This window comes from Aaosphaeria arxii (genome assembly GCF_010015735.1).
Source record: "Aaosphaeria arxii CBS 175.79 unplaced genomic scaffold BU24scaffold_9, whole genome shotgun sequence".
Classification (NCBI taxonomy): Eukaryota; Fungi; Ascomycota; class Dothideomycetes; order Pleosporales; genus Aaosphaeria; species Aaosphaeria arxii.
In genome coordinates, this window is record NW_022983482.1 from 1,104,998 (window position 1) to 1,119,901 (window position 14,904).

At 48.7% G+C, this 14,904-nt stretch overlaps 7 protein-coding genes across 7 annotated transcripts; 3 read left to right on the forward strand and 4 right to left on the reverse strand.

Annotated features, from left to right (window-relative positions):
• Positions 1-176: 176 nt before the first annotated feature.
• On the forward strand, positions 177-745 carry BU24DRAFT_413258 (uncharacterized protein; the record flags this gene model as incomplete). Its single annotated transcript, XM_033526147.1, has 3 exons — positions 177-322; positions 482-587; positions 668-745. 3 exons carry the CDS (start codon positions 177-179, stop codon positions 743-745), a joined length of 330 nt encoding a protein of 109 aa, XP_033379962.1.
• A 484-nt stretch (positions 746-1,229) lies between these two features.
• On the reverse strand, positions 1,230-2,632 carry BU24DRAFT_398275 (uncharacterized protein). Its single transcript, XM_033525377.1, has 2 exons — positions 1,543-2,632; positions 1,230-1,489 (listed from the first exon to the last, which is right to left on the reverse strand). The coding sequence occupies exons 1-2, from the start codon at positions 2,315-2,317 to the stop codon at positions 1,356-1,358; spliced, it is 909 nt and encodes a 302-aa protein (XP_033379963.1). The 5' UTR covers positions 2,318-2,632; the 3' UTR covers positions 1,230-1,355.
• An 834-nt stretch (positions 2,633-3,466) lies between these two features.
• On the forward strand, positions 3,467-4,981 carry BU24DRAFT_426697 (NAD(P)-binding protein). The gene is made up of 2 exons (XM_033529032.1): positions 3,467-3,882; positions 4,028-4,981. The coding sequence occupies exons 1-2, from the start codon at positions 3,642-3,644 to the stop codon at positions 4,783-4,785; spliced, it is 999 nt and encodes a 332-aa protein (XP_033379964.1). The 5' UTR covers positions 3,467-3,641; the 3' UTR covers positions 4,786-4,981.
• Positions 4,982-5,232: 251 nt separating this feature from the next.
• BU24DRAFT_285463 (uncharacterized protein) lies at positions 5,233-6,320 on the forward strand. The gene is made up of 2 exons (XM_033522765.1): positions 5,233-5,829; positions 5,889-6,320. Exons 1-2 carry the CDS (start codon positions 5,535-5,537, stop codon positions 6,269-6,271), a joined length of 678 nt encoding a protein of 225 aa, XP_033379965.1. The 5' UTR covers positions 5,233-5,534; the 3' UTR covers positions 6,272-6,320.
• Positions 6,321-6,912: 592 nt separating this feature from the next.
• Positions 6,913-8,338, reverse strand: BU24DRAFT_353936 (uncharacterized protein; the record flags this gene model as incomplete). The annotated part of the gene is made up of 3 exons (XM_033523796.1): positions 6,913-7,357; positions 7,420-7,937; positions 8,012-8,338. The coding sequence occupies 3 exons, from the start codon at positions 8,336-8,338 to the stop codon at positions 6,913-6,915; spliced, it is 1,290 nt and encodes a 429-aa protein (XP_033379966.1).
• A 3,148-nt stretch (positions 8,339-11,486) lies between these two features.
• BU24DRAFT_354291 (putative MFS transporter) lies at positions 11,487-13,283 on the reverse strand (the record flags this gene model as incomplete). The annotated part of the gene is made up of 3 exons (XM_033523810.1): positions 11,487-12,194; positions 12,272-13,066; positions 13,134-13,283. 3 exons carry the CDS (start codon positions 13,281-13,283, stop codon positions 11,487-11,489), a joined length of 1,653 nt encoding a protein of 550 aa, XP_033379967.1.
• A 654-nt stretch (positions 13,284-13,937) lies between these two features.
• BU24DRAFT_413264 (uncharacterized protein) lies at positions 13,938-14,622 on the reverse strand (the record flags this gene model as incomplete). Its single annotated transcript, XM_033526148.1, has 2 exons — positions 13,938-14,392; positions 14,460-14,622. 2 exons carry the CDS (start codon positions 14,620-14,622, stop codon positions 13,938-13,940), a joined length of 618 nt encoding a protein of 205 aa, XP_033379968.1.
• Between the last annotated feature and the right edge of the window lie 282 nt (positions 14,623-14,904).

Consider the following 14,904-nt stretch of genomic DNA (forward strand, 5'->3'; position numbering starts at 1 on the left):
AACACCGTTTCTCCGCGCCCAAGCTCTAATAGCTCTCGTGCAACAGAAGCAACCACCACCAAACGTCACTCACCTCCGCACATCATCCGTCCGCCACCGAAGTCCACGATCTCAGTATAAATCACCTCCTACTTCTGACTGAGCCTAATAACAGTGTCTACGGACCATTGGCACCAATGGCCTCCCGCGCATTCCTTCCGGCTGTCCGAACAGCTTCCCGCACCTTTACCAATGCTGTCCCTCGAAGGAGCTTCCAGACCAGCCAGGCTTTGAGGAGCGAAGTTGCACCTGTCAGGAAACCGGTTGGCGCTTTCCGTGGAGGGTGAGTACCTACTCCATTGCAGGAGGAAAACATGGTCGCCTATGGGATAGGCCAAAACTGCAGATATTGCGGGCTGGTTATCATCATATGGAATTTGAGCATGGCGTGGACTTTCATGGCGGTATAAATTTGGAACAAAGACTGACAAACCTGAGATAGGCTCTTTGGGTTCCTTCTCGGTGCGACCACATCTGGCGCAGGCATGTACTACTACGTTGTCGACGAATACAGAGTTTCAAACGAGCTTTTGACCGAGGATATCTACGTACGTGGCGCGCTATCCCATTTACTTTCCGGAACATCAATGGTCAGGAAATATTAGCGAAGCATAACTGACAACACCAGGCTCTTCAATCCGCGGTCCAAAGGATAGAAGCATACGTCAAGACACTCGAGGAGAAGGTTGACGCGAAGAGGAAGTAAGCGGATTATTGGATGAAATGTATTCTGAACAGCGAGCGGACAGTCTGAGACATGACATTGCTTGGAGCGACCTTCCCAGAAAATAGCAGAAAATGTGCGAAAACAAGGAATATCAGGTGGTTCAATGGGTTTCGTATGTCGACTTATACCAATTCATATTTCACTTTGGATCCACCAATCTAGGAACTTTGGCATTGTACTACATGCTAACACAACGATCTGCTGTCGATCAACGAATGCCGTGTCCCAGTTGAAGAAGAGGAAAACCAAACGGTGGTTGTTGATGGACGGGCCGGTACGCAATTCAGTACCCGCGGCGAGATCATACGACGAACTGCGTTTTTGTGCTATAATCTCAGAGAACAGCACCCGTTTGATGTCAACACATATACGTAGCACCACGAAAATAACGGTTTTGCTGCGCCTTTACCAAGGCTCTGTTAAGATGGTTGTATTTAAGCTTTTGCAATAATATTTACAGGATGAAGATATGTACATGGAACTCGATCGCCAGTCTCTCTCGGCAACATTCAAATGGAAGAACCCTTGGGTCCAGAGTTTTTTATTTTCGTCGTGGGTTCGCCCCCTTGACATCGTGCTGATGATTTTTCTACCAGCCACGAACAGCCTTCAACTTCCTGTACCAATCACGGAGCATCCAAGCATCAAACTCGGTAACCTCCATGGCGCTGCCGGCCATCATGATGAAGTTAGTCTGGCCCTGTGGGGTCCAGTCATAGAAGTCTATACAAACATTAGATAAGATGCAGGATACAAAATTCGCGAGGGTACTGTACCAAGGAGTCCAAAGCCATGGCCCATTTCGTGCTCGAGGATATGAATGTTCTCACTATCGATGTTGTTCAAGAAGTAATCCGGACCGAGCTCCTGTCCCCAGTTGTACCCGAAGCCACCCATTTTGCCCTCGAGGCTCTGGTCGAGCCAAAGGCTGATGTCGTAGCGGCTGTCGGCACCGCCGGGGCACTGGCTCAAGTTGCCATCAAGGTGTGCAGCGCGGTAGCAGCGGACGTCGCACTCGGGAACGCCGTCGGGATCAGTGGTGGTGTAGATGTCAAGGCCAGAGGTATCACCCTCGAGCAGGTTCTTGTTCTTGACTGCGTAGCCGACGACCTTGACGTTCAGCTTGGTCAGAGGGAATCCTTCGAATCCAACGAGGACGTCGAACCACTTCTGGAGATTGCGCTGCAGAGCTGTGACGGTTTTGGCACGAGCAGCCGCAGTGCTCTTTCCGTTGTGGTTCCAGCGGACGCAGTAGTTGATGCTGCCGTTATTGGCCATGAGTTGATCGGTGATCCAGTTCTTGTCCTGAAGTCCCTGAGGGTTCTCCTGGAGAGTTCGTGCCCAGACCTGGTCGAGTGCGGTGACCATGTTGGAGGGAGGGTTCCATGTAGTAGCCTTGGGGATCACCGCACGAGATGTCAAGTCGTCACGGGCGAAGACGCTGCGCTCCTCCAAAGAGCAGAAGCGTCGGTCAATCTTTTTGATGGTAGGATGTGCCAGCGCACCCGTTCCAATTGCCGCGAGGGCGAGAAGAGAATTGATCTTGACCATGTTGAAGAAGAGAACGAGTGACTTGAAAACGAATGAATGGGAAGAAAATGGATAAAAGAAGGTAAATGTTAGAGAGTCAATAACAGTCAAAGAGATGGGAACATGTCTATTATATTATTCGAACGGAACAGACTCGTGCATAGTCCCACCTGTCAGGTCTCAACCCTTCCCTAGGAAAGCGCCCCGATCCAGATCACGATAGAAGCAGCTTAGACAGAAGCTAGCTACCTGTCAGATGGTAAACGAAATTCATGATGGGGACGAGGGGCGTTGCAATTCCGTCCATGGAACAATCTGCTAGACATGTCAGGTTAGATGTTTCAAGATGATGAAACTAAATGGTCGCATTGGGAGGGTGCGTGCGTCCAGTGCCCCATGAACGGAGCAGATCGCCAGTGCGCATGGGGTTTGTTTCCTGGAATTTCTCCGTCTCGACACGACACGAGGGCCATATTTGGCGGTATTTGCTCCGCTTCCACTTGGAGCCATCATTGTATGAAGGACCGTAGTTGCGGGAGCGCCGGTAAATAGGGAATAGAAGCGAGTCATAGCAATACGGTATACGGTCTTCTTTTGAGGGTGACTCGAACATAAGTCATGAAAAGTAATCGGATATGAGGACTAACCAAAATAGAAGTAAACAAAATTGGGAGTAAAACATGCTTGGAAGTGTACGATGCAATGTTACTGATGTAGCATATATGACCAAAAAAAAACAAGTCAAAAATTGGGTCTTAGTCAAAATATCGTCAGGTTCGTCTGCTGTGGCTTGCCTGGGGATGATGAACAGATATCTATTGCATGCCCTTATTTCAATTTATGTATCTACTGGCATAGTAGTCCGTAGTCGCATACTGCTACAAGTAGGCAGATGATAACAACGAATAAAGGCAGCTATAATTAAGTAATCGAGTTGGATCAAATTGCCGATGACGAAATACTGGTTGATTTTGGTGCAACTCAGAATTCGATACGTCCTCACTAGACTGCAGTAGTGATATAATACACTTTTTATCCTCACAATCTTGACTTGTAGTTACTTTTCCCACTTGATATCGGCATTGTGATTTCTCTTCTTTCCTATCGTACTCATTGTGTTGTGCTGCTTCCGGCATCCCAAGATTTGATCGGCTTTTACGAGGTTCTTTGCCTTCTTGATCGGGTCCACTAGGCGGAGAAAGCTGCCGAGATACTACCTAACGCGCCCTTCGGTGACAATTGTACATTCTTCCTACATCATATTCTTCTTGTGCGCTTCTAAGGTTGATCCCGTCCCTTACTCCTGGATCCAGACAAACAGTACACTATTCCCAGAATCTTCAACATGGCGAACGATGGACCGGACTCGAAGAAGGTCCTTATCATTGGCGCAACAGGCGTCATTGGCCAGCATATCACTGAGGCTCTCGCCAATGCGATAGCATCCTTTGACGAAGTTGGCATATTCACTTCGCCCAGCACACTCCAGAAAAAAGGCACTCTGATTGGAGAATGGAAGAATTCAGGCGTTCGAGTTCATGTTGGAGATGTAAATTCAGAACGTGACATTAAACGGGCATATGAAGGTAGGTTTAGCCGATGACCTCACACCTCGCGCTATTGCATCCCGCATTTTCATCCTCACGACCACGCGCAACCACGTTGCCGACAGCAACTCAAGTTGCGCATGCGCAATGTTACTTCCAAACGGCTGTACTTACTTTTGATCAGGCTACGATACAGTCGTCTCCGCGCTCGGGCGCAATGTGATCCTCACGCAGATACAATTGATTGCGCTCGCCGAAGCCTCTTCGACTATTCACACCTTCTACCCCTCCGAATTCGGCACAGACATCGAGTATGGACCTTCTTCCGCCACAGAAAAGCCGAACCAGCTCAAGCTGCAAGTGCGCAAGTACATTCGCGACAATGTGAAGAAGCTCAAAGTGACGTACCTGGTCACCGGGCCATACTCCGACCTCTATATTGGAAAGATGGGCGGCGAGACCAACGCTGCGGGAAGCTTTGACGTGCAGGCGAAGAAGGCCGTACTGCTAGGCACAGGAGAGGAGAAGGTTTCGCTGACCACAATGGAGGATGTGGGACGCTTGCTTGTTGCAGCGCTTTTGACCCCAACGAGCAATTCCGAGCGTATCCTCAAGGTCAACTCCTTCACGACAACACCAAAGGAGATTCTTGCCGAATATGAGAAGCAGACAGGAGCTGAGTGGGAAGTGAGCTACACGTCTCTGGACAAGCTGAAGGAATTGGAAGAGCAAGCTTGGGAGAGGAAGGTCCCTTTTGCAACTGTGTTCACACTGAGGAGGATTTGGACGGAGGGAGGCACGCTGTATGATGAACGGGATAATGAGAAGATCGGAAACCCAAGGGTCGAGTCACTTGAGGACCAAGTTAGGTCAGCTGTGAGACAGCAAACCAAACCACCAAACGACAATGGACCCTTTGCGAGAATCGGTTCCGCGATTTAAGGATCACTCGATCAACGCTGTAGATGGCGCATAGCAACATGACAATCCCATAAAATTCAAGTCCATACTTCATGCGACAACAGGTTGCATCGGAGCAAGGGCATCCTTGGTCTGTACACACTGACACCACCATGCGGTGCTGGATTTACATACAATACACCAGAATTATCTACTATCAATCAAGTCAATCTGGTTACGCAATAGAAACAAGGCTCAAGGTGGTGTTATATTGACAAGCAGATGCAACAGGGAGTTTCACTATGTCATACTCCTGAGCTAGCGTTGCTAGTAGTGGATTCATTTTGGCCGAGGACGTTTCAAACAAATGGCATTTCAACGGAGACGATTTTTCAAATAAGAAAAACAGCCGAACCCCCCGCCTGATCTTTATACAACGTTGTAGAACGTTAGACAGCGGACAAAGCCAATTCCGACAATTAGGACCGCCTTGGAATTACTCGCAGGGATGGCTAACCTCGCCGAGAATAGCTTACTTCTCAGGACAGCAATGATCGATGAGCTTAATTAGGAATCCCTCCTTCTCATCTACCTCAAAAGACAATGCTTGCAACTAATTAACCTTCAAGGGTGATGTCGGTGCTCGTTGAGTACCTGATCTATAGACATGACTCCACTGGCATTCTGGAATATAAAAGCCAAGCTCCCAGCATCTATCTTGATACTTAAACACAGTATAACACTAACTACACCGTAACAATCCATACATCTGCCAAAGTCCAATCCACACAATGTCACCTTCCTACCGTCATATCCTACCCGCCCTCGCGGCTCTATCAATGACCTCCGTCGAAGCTGCCATGGGCCCAGCCTTCAGCACGGGACCTGTTGGCTCAGGTTCTTGGATTCGCGAGGCGACCTCTACACTCGTTCTCCCCGCTGTACCAAATGGAGGCTCTGGAAACGGAATCACATCTCTCTGGGTGGGAATGGGAACATCGAATGGTGACTTGATCCAGTCCATCGCCGACAACTGGCAATCGACTAAGTGGGACATCTTCGCGTACACCCTCGTCAAGACTGGTGGTAAGTACTCGAGAGGTACGCAGAAAGGATGAAAGAGCTGGTTTTAATGCGTTCTGTAGATAACTCACAAATGCCGGTCCAAACCCCCGGCACTCCCGCCGTAGCAGGCAACAAGATCACGATGCACTACAAGTTCGACGACGCCAGCGGCAACTACACACAGCTCGTCTCAATCAACGGGAAACAGGTCGCGGAGCTGTCCACGTCGTCCGGCCATGCAGAGGGCTGGGGCAGCGCGGTCGAGTGCGCAGAGAACAATTGCGGCACGGTTGGTGCTCACTCGTGGACTGATACCAAGATCATCTTGAATTCCGCGGACCCGAACTATTACAGGACTAATGGGAAGGGTCAGGGCGTTACTGGGGATATGAGCACGAGCGATGGGGGAAAGACGTGGACTGTTACGACTATTAACATTCCGAGCTTTACGTTTGGTCAGTGATTATGTTGTGTTGCGGATTTCGGCTGCATCACAGCGCTGTAGCAGCACGGAACGACTTTCTTTGTAAATATTTGAAATTGGTAGTAGCGATGCATATACTACTGTACATGAGAATTCAAGTTATATATCCTTGTGGTACATATTGAAATAACTCGAGTGCGTGAGGTTGGGATGCTTGAGATGTGCGGTAGCATGGAGGCAAGCTAGAGTGGCGAGCAGGGTTTACTTAAGCTGTCAAGCATAGTTAACTACATGCAATATATCCAGATATGCTAATTCAAGCAAGTCCCTTTCAGAACCTAGCTTTGCAGCTCCACAATTTAAGATGCTGACAGCAGAGGTGCCGGTGTATGTATAAACCTGGATGCCCTGCAATTGTATGTGGCGTAGATAGAAGGACGACCGACCTCTGTCTCAGACTCTAAACTTATAGAGAGACACCAACTAGATGTTCGCAAATCAGAAAGTCACCATGATTTGGGGATTCGCATTGGTAAAATTGAAGATTATCATATTTTTTTAATATATTATGTTATATTCATTAGGGTATCATGGCGCTATGCAAGATTTGGTTTCGACCTTTGTCGAAACATGATATGTGTGTAAAAATGGAACAAGCAAACGAAAACGGAACCACCACTCTAAGGAATGATGGAAGGATCGTGTGGCCAATTTGCCGCAAAGGCAGTCCAGGGCGTTCCTCTTATGACCTTCTTGCCATCTAGGCCTATTTGATACAGGGGAGGCTCAACCTCTTGGACAGAATACCAGGTCCAGAATAGTCGTCGCCAGTAGCATGTGACGGCCGCGGGTGTGAGATATCGTCGGGCAAACGTTTCGTAACTATTTCGTGCAATCTCTTCGGCTTCGTTGTCGTGCTGTTTGAAATACTCCATTGCGGCCTCCAAGTTCCCAAAGTTCTCCGATGCTTCGATGAAGTTGGTTTCCGGTCCGGATAGTTGCATGAGATGGGTGTGGAATTCCTGCCACTCGAGCGGATGCGTAATAAGTGCAGATCGGCAGAGTTGAAGGTATTTGAGGCGGCCGGAATATGAAGTTCCTTCGGTCTGAACTGTGTATTTGTATCTGTTCCGGTAATGTTAGATTCATTGGATTTCAGCAGAACGGATATTGTTGAGCAAACTTACCCGCAGAAATCCCTCAGGTTCATCACATCCTTGGTGTTCTTATCTTTGGGATTGTTGATAACGACCGGCTTGATGTCACTCCAGTCTTTTCCTGCACTGACACTGACGAGCTCCTCCCTCAACTTCGCCATCTTGATCTTGCCCCTCCATACGACTCTTGGATCTTTGTCTGCCCACGTCCTTCCCTGCTCGACGTCGTTGATTTCCTTCCTGATGCTGTTCCAGCTTGGTGCGTGGGTGTAGTTCCAGCTCCAGTAGGCGTAGTTGGGCATGAGCCAGATGTCGGTGTAGTTGGCGTGATCTTGGCGGGTGTAGCCCAAGAAAGATCCCTTTCTCGTGGAGCGGAGAGGAAGATCATCAAGTGACATGGAGAATTCGATGTTCGGGATGGCAGGGTCAGAATATGGGGAGGTAGCGATGGCACGGTCGATCTGGGCAAGGGTGCCGAGGATACGCTCACGCTCATTGCCGTTTGCAACATAACATCTTTCTGGAAGGCCGGAGTCGATGACAAAAAGCTGGAGATAAATGTCAGCATGTGGAAAATCAAGTAGGAGGAATCCGCGATTTTCATGTTGCGGGGACTACTCACCTCGCCTTCAAAGATCATGAGCCGAAGCATGCAGCGTCCCTCCTCGATCTCGATCTCGTGTCGCTGGATCTTCTTTCCATTCCTCCGCTTTGCAGCTTGTTCCAGGCTGTAATATAATTTGGGGAAAGCAATATCGCATTGCTCGTTGCTGAAGGAGTGCACATTTGCATCCTTGTCAGCGTTGAATTGCCATGAATCAGGACCATGGTGAGGGAAATGTGGATGTGAAGATTGCTTCCATAACGCCCACAATTGCAAGCCGATAATAAAGGAAGCAATGTAAAAGATCAGTTGACAGACCGAAATCCGCATCCCCTTGAACATCATGACCGACATTATGTTGATTAAAAGTAAGCGATAGACTTGGGTGAGAGGCGCACCGAAAGAGAAGAAAAGCAACTATAGCATCCAAAGCCTCAGGCAAGGAGGAGGAGGAGGAGGCAATGAAGCATAGAGGAACACGACTTGGGGAAGAAAATGGGATGCAGCAGGATAAGAATGTCAAGAGACGGATGCGAAGACCCTTGGGGTCGGGCCAGGGCGAGCTTCGACATAAAGTAAGCCTTTCCCAGCGCCTGGGATGGCTCAGAGTGACCTCCCTGAACGGTAGATGCTTGACGAAACTATTCCGTCTCTGGCGATTGCCCCTGGTGAATTGCAGCTCGCGCGAGGCCAAAGTCGACTGGCCAAGAGTACGCCCATGTGCCTTATCTGCAGCTGGAGTAGCTGTAATCGACACTTGTCTGCCGATTGCTCCGTGGGCCACAAGGGGAACCGAGCCAAATCCGTTAGTAGTGTTGGATGGCACTGCGCAGCCGATGGCCTAGGAGCACTGAGTCCATCCTTTAGAGGCAGCTAGACGCGCTGACTGAGCTTGCATTGCTATGGCAGGATTTTGCTCATGCTAGGCTTTAGGACGCCTCGGCTGATCGTGCCTCCCACCCACCCCCTTGTCTTCCTACTACAAATCGTAAAACACAATAGGCCCTTTCGAGCTGGGGGGGGGGGGGGGGTGAGAGGGGTACTCGATACGCTGTAACCGACAATATTCGATTGATAAGGTGACGCCCCCTCCCCCACGATGTTCACCCATCTGCTGCATCTGCCTTTGATCTGATGGAGGGCTGAAAGGGACAACTGTAGGTGGCACGGGTGAATCGAGAGCGAGAGGAGGACAATCAAGCAACCGCCATGCAATTTCAGAGATGCAGATCGGCTTAGCGCAGGAGCTTGATTAGCTTGACCCTTGACCATTCGGCCCTTTAGGGGAGGGTTTGTGGCTGTCGCGTTGGGTGTTCGTTATTTGTTTTTGCAGGAGTGAAGACGGTCCGAGGAGGGGCTATCTCGCAATCATGGGCATAAAGTGTAGAGATCTGACGTTGATCAGCATGGGCGTGCCCTCTAAGGAATGTTTCATGTCTCATCATTATGAATGGAGAAGGGGAGTTCGGAGAGACCTGGGGCCTGGGGGTATATTGGATACGCTAATATTTTATCATACGATAAGAAGTGAGGAATCTCTCGGACTCTCTCCTCTACGTACTGTGTTTGTGTTAGTAGCAGTACACACAGTAATATGGCGTGTATTGTAACGTGGTTAAGGGGTCTGGATCGGCTCAGGGGTACCTCACTCACTCACAACTTCATGCGGAAGTGGGATTGTGGGATTGCGCGCCGAAAGCCCACGATCACGAGTGCTACGCTTCATGATACGAGGCGCAAAATACAACACTGAAGGCGCACCTGAAAATACTGCATTAACCATTAATTAATTGATTGTTACCTCGTACGTTGATCGATTTGGGGGATTAGGCGACTGTATCCTAGCTTCACCCTATCAAAATGCATCCATGTCTCTCAGCAGTGGGGTTGCGCCGTTCACTGGATGCCCTAGCACCCGCGCCTCCATTTTCTTATTCGCTGGCCTTCAACATAATTTCTACATTTAACTGCCCTTGTTTGCTGGTATCGCTTTACGCGAGAAATTGTTGACTCGCGCGCTCAAATACTTGGTACACTGTACACTAGATTAGGAACTGAATTTCTCGCCTTGCCGGATAGCGCTGGTTCTGGATTTTGGGGTTGGAACTTGGGGGCGGACAGTCTGGACTCAACTCTACAATACTCTCAAAGGTGCGATATATTAACGACGACTGTCAAAGAAAATCAAGGCACGAACGGCTCGGTCTGCTAATTAGAATGAATCCAAGTAGATGCTGGTATCATATTCTCGGCAAAAATGACATAGTACTTCAATTTGAGACTGATGGACTGACGGACGCGCAATGAGGAAGAAGATCTTATCGGTTTTGGGCATTGCAGATGTGGAGAACATGGAAATTTCAACATGCAAGAAAAAAGACTTTTCACATTACGATGTAGGTAATTACCGCTCCAATTAGCATGACAGCCGATGTGATCAAAAGTTCTCAAAGGTAGATCAACTGAATTTCCGATGAAGCACGTGCTGATACCAACATTAATTACTATGAACATTCACTATGAACCTACCTAAGTAGTTTTCTGTATAAGGCTTCCGTACAACACAAAGTTCAGGACCGAGGCAGATAGGTATCGGATCGTTGAGGGTGGGTTCCAAAATTGGAAATCGATGCACTGTGTAGACTTTGAACGCCAATCGGACTGTGTCTTGTACGACATAGGCAGTGCCCCTTTTTACACCCGCCGTGGGGTAGAACAATTGCCCGAGACTGTATCGATACCCGGTCAATCGCCGCACACCAACACCAACACTTCCAAGTTCCCTCACGTCCGTTGACCCGCACCTCGTTCCGCACGTTAGAGACTTGCAAGTCCCTAATGTAATCTATCTATACGAGCATGCTCCTGATTTCTGTAGCAGGTCCAGTCAGTGATTCATAGGGTTTATCCATCTCTACTGGATGAACCAACAACAAGCGCTCTGGCCTTCCAAATATGTCGTGCCCAAGCTTCGTCAAGGCCCTGGGAACCCTATGAGCTTCTTTGGGATTAACCTTCTAGAGCCACAGCTTGTCGGACATCCTTGGCTGTCAATAAGTTGATAGCCCTACTCAGCGAGCTGTGTAGCGAAGAACACCCTGCCCCGAAGTTAATCATAGGTCACCTCGACCTAGTTCATTTCCACTCAAGCTTTTCGATATATTAACCTCAAGACGCCCTAGCGCAGGGCCTTTGAGCTTCGCTTCTTGGACGGCTGGGGTACCTGTAGCTTTTGGATGTGTTCTAGACCTCGATGCATAGACTTGTAAGGAGAAACTACAAACCTCTTAACGATGTTTAGACATCCCACTTTTAAACAGTGCTTCTTTCAGCTGTGCAGTAGTGTGAGCTAAGGATGATTCCTTTCTTCTGTTCTAGCTCATCCATACAGAGCATGTTTGTGACTATATCAGCTACATGGATACCATCGTGGCTTAAACTCTTTCACGTATTTCCTATCCTGGCCTTGGGTAATTTAACTCCCCTCCTCGTTCTATTCATTGCTGAGGCCTGTTCTGTACTCCACATGTTCTCTACTCAACACCTGTCTCGAAACAAACGCACTTGCAACCACCGCGCAGACAGACGTGCAAGTGCACAGAATCCAGATGTATCTCAGAGAATCCGCAAACGCCTCTTGAACAGCATGCCGGAGACCGAGGTCCTCCACCGCACCGATGAGCTCCACGTTCGCTGCTGCCGCCGCTCCCGCAAAGCTCTCCGCCAAGTCTCGAGGCAAGCCCTGTGCTATCAGTTCCGAATTGTGCGAATTCATCCCGCTCGCGAAGATCACGTGGCCTGCCACTATCGCGATACTGATGGACAGAATGCGGACCAGGCCCAGTGTCGCCGTGGCAGACGCCGTCTTGTGCGGCGGCACGAGTGCCTGAAGAGCTATCAGAGGTGGTTGGAACAGTAGACCCGCGCCCGTCGAGGCCACAACCTGGAACGCTATGATCGGACCTAAGGCGGTCGAGACGTCCAGGTTGATGTAGAGGCCGTTGCCCAGGGCCAGTAGAGCCACGCCCACCCAGATGAGCTCGAGGTATCGGCCTGATCTGTGGACGATGATGCCAGCAGCTACACCGACCAGAGACTGGGTCAGGGTGATCGGTAGGATTCGGATTCCAGAGCTGAGTGGTGTTGCGCTCTTCACGGCTTGGAAGAATAGTGGGAGGTAGAACTCAATGGAGAAGACAGCCTGAGGGGAGGGAGTAAGTATCGAAGACTATCTTGACTTCTTGATGAAGGAGAGCATAAACAGTTTTCAGTGCTTACCCAATCGTGTGTGAATCCAATCACCATAGTACCAACATTTGACATGTTCCCAAAGAGCTCCATTGGTATAATAGGAGAGCGTGCTTTCTTCTCGAAGAAGACAAAGACGGTTGCCATAGCCACACCAGTCACCAAGAGACATATGACCAACGGTGAACTCCACGCTGCATTGTTCCGTCCAAAGTTCAAGCCCAGCAGGAAGGTCACCATGCACGCCAGCAGCGAGAAGATACCAAACCAGTCGATAGCCTGCAGGCCAGGTATGATGCCAGTCTTAGGATCATGGACGTCCAAGAAAATCCATAGCACGACGAACACAATAAAGGCGATGGGAAGGTTGATCCAGAAGATCCATCGCCAGGTCACATACTGGGCGAATATACCCCCAACAAGTGGACCAAGCCCACCTGCAGTGGCCCACATTAATTGCAACAGTCCTAGGTAGAACGTCCGCGCCCGCATGCTGAATATATCAGATATCGTCGCGTAGACAATCTGCAGAAGACCGCCACCAGCAACACCTTGGAGGGCACGACCAATTATCAGCATCTGCATTGTTATCGCTGTGGCGCAAATGATCGAGAACACAAAGTACAGCGCAACTGCCGTGAGCAGGATGAGCTTTCGTCCCCAGATGTCCGATAATTTTGACCAGATGGGTGCAGCGGCGGCGTTGGCAAGGAAATACGCTGCACTTATCCAGGCATACCCTGATGCAGAATTCAATTCTCGGGTTATTGTTGGAATCGCGGTGGCGACGCTTGTTTGATTGAGGGCAGCAAGGAAGACAGTGGCCTGTATTGGCTCAGTATAATTTCCAATCTTCCGTAAGTGTCCCAATTGTATATGTCTGGGTGCTTACACAAAGGCCGGTCATAATGGCAAATGTCCGAAGCTGAGTGCGTGAATTCCCAGATTCGGGTTCTTCTATCGACAGTTGATTGAATTGAGTGTCCTTTTTTGAAGTTGCAGAGTCGTCTACCGTGGCTCTGCGGCCTGGAGTGATTTCCATGCGCTCATGATCTAGAGAATCCATGTTTAATTTGGTACTCCTGGACGCAGACTGAAGAGGAGAATAAGCAAATATACCATGTAGAAGGAGGATACAACGGGTATGTTCGGTACTGGAACTTCAAGAGTTATAAGAATTGAAGCATCAAACACGGTGGGTGCCCATGCAGGGCTGACTCATGATTGAGCTGTGGATCTACTTGGGGATGCACAGAACGAGAAACAAAATGCAGTTTAGGTTTCGTTGTAAAGTTGACCTGCCAGAAGCGGTAAGCTATCCGCAAGGTTAGCACTAAGACACCATTGGAAACCAAGTTAGATCCTACCATCGAGGCCTCACCCACTACATATCTTGACTTTTGATTAATGGTACAGAGGCGGGTATGTTTCCTTATATCATACTTGGGCTGGATTTTTGACGGTCTCATTAGTATCTGGAAGACGTAAAATGGAAAACCAAAGGCCGGAAGATTGTGCAGCGTTGATTTCATATTACACTTGAGCATCTCGAGTCAATATAACCCTTCCGAGAAGAACGATCATTTCCTTCAAATAATGTATAAATCGAATAATTGATTGATAGAACAGTTCCTGACGTTGCTTAGATCAATGCAATTAAGTTGAGCACTCAACGGAGAGCATATAATCTCGGCATTCAACCTTGCTTCCGTGCCTGCTCAATCTCGGCCTCTTTCAACTCCCTTAGTACTCCAGTGTTGGCAACATTGCCAGTGAGCGCAGCACCAGCAACCTCCTTGACGAAGCCTAAGGTGCCAACTTCATGTAGCCAATAGGTAATGTACTTCGCTTTCACTTCAATGAGGGCCATCCTTGGATCCTCCGGCCCTCCGGTGTGAACTCCATCCCCCAAGTCTCCAAACCAGGCCTTGACGCCACTGCTCCAGACATCTTTGATGCGAGGATCATTATTTGATACTGTCGTCGCAGTGCCGGAGATGGAAGCCCAGTCCTGAGTCTTGGAATCCTGGAAAGTGAGTTGTACCTCTTTATTAGAAGAGAGATCTGAGAACTTTTGAGAATGTTGATTTGCGAGGAATAGGAAGTCAGGTCCTGTTCGTTTGGCAATCGCCATCGAGCGTCCAACGGGGCCTAACAGTATTATACTCAGCATTTTGAGATTGAACAAACTATGCGGATGAAAAAAAGGGGAACCTACCGACTCCGTTGCGGTACGTATTTAGAAGACCAACTTTTTTGCTATCAATAAACTTGAAGAACTCTTTGATCTGCTCATCGGTAGAAGTTTTGGAATCGTATTGTTTTGAAACCGAAGGATCAGTCTGAGAGTTGACTTCATCCTTGGTAAGTTGTTCGGGCATTTTGATAGTAGAGGAAATAGAAAAGGATCGATTGTAATTTAAAGCAAATGATCTTAGGGCAAAGTGTTTGTACGGATTTGAAGTACAATTGATACGAAACAATGTTGAGATAGACATGGTGCTCATATTGTTCAGAATCCGTTCCCTATAAATACAACAACAGACGGAACCCGACCATGCCGGAGAGCGAGGTGGATTGGATGTAGTGACGTGAATATGAAAGCATTGATACTACTTATCTTTGAGTGAGACAACGCCATTCTGCGTGATGGTGGATATGAA

Coding starts and splice junctions, on each gene's coding strand:
- BU24DRAFT_398275 (XM_033525377.1), bottom strand. CDS start 2,317: ATGGTCAAGATCAATTCTCTTCTCGCCCTCGCGGCAATTGGAACGGGT. Junction 1,490..1,542: donor CCATGGCTTTGGACTCCTTG/GTACAGTACCCT, acceptor ATGTTTGTATAG/ACTTCTATGACTGGACCCCA.
- BU24DRAFT_426697 (XM_033529032.1), top strand. CDS start 3,642: ATGGCGAACGATGGACCGGACTCGAAGAAGGTCCTTATCATTGGCGCA. Junction 3,883..4,027: donor CATTAAACGGGCATATGAAG/GTAGGTTTAGCC, acceptor ACTTTTGATCAG/GCTACGATACAGTCGTCTCC.
- BU24DRAFT_285463 (XM_033522765.1), top strand. CDS start 5,535: ATGTCACCTTCCTACCGTCATATCCTACCCGCCCTCGCGGCTCTATCA. Junction 5,830..5,888: donor CACCCTCGTCAAGACTGGTG/GTAAGTACTCGA, acceptor TGCGTTCTGTAG/ATAACTCACAAATGCCGGTC.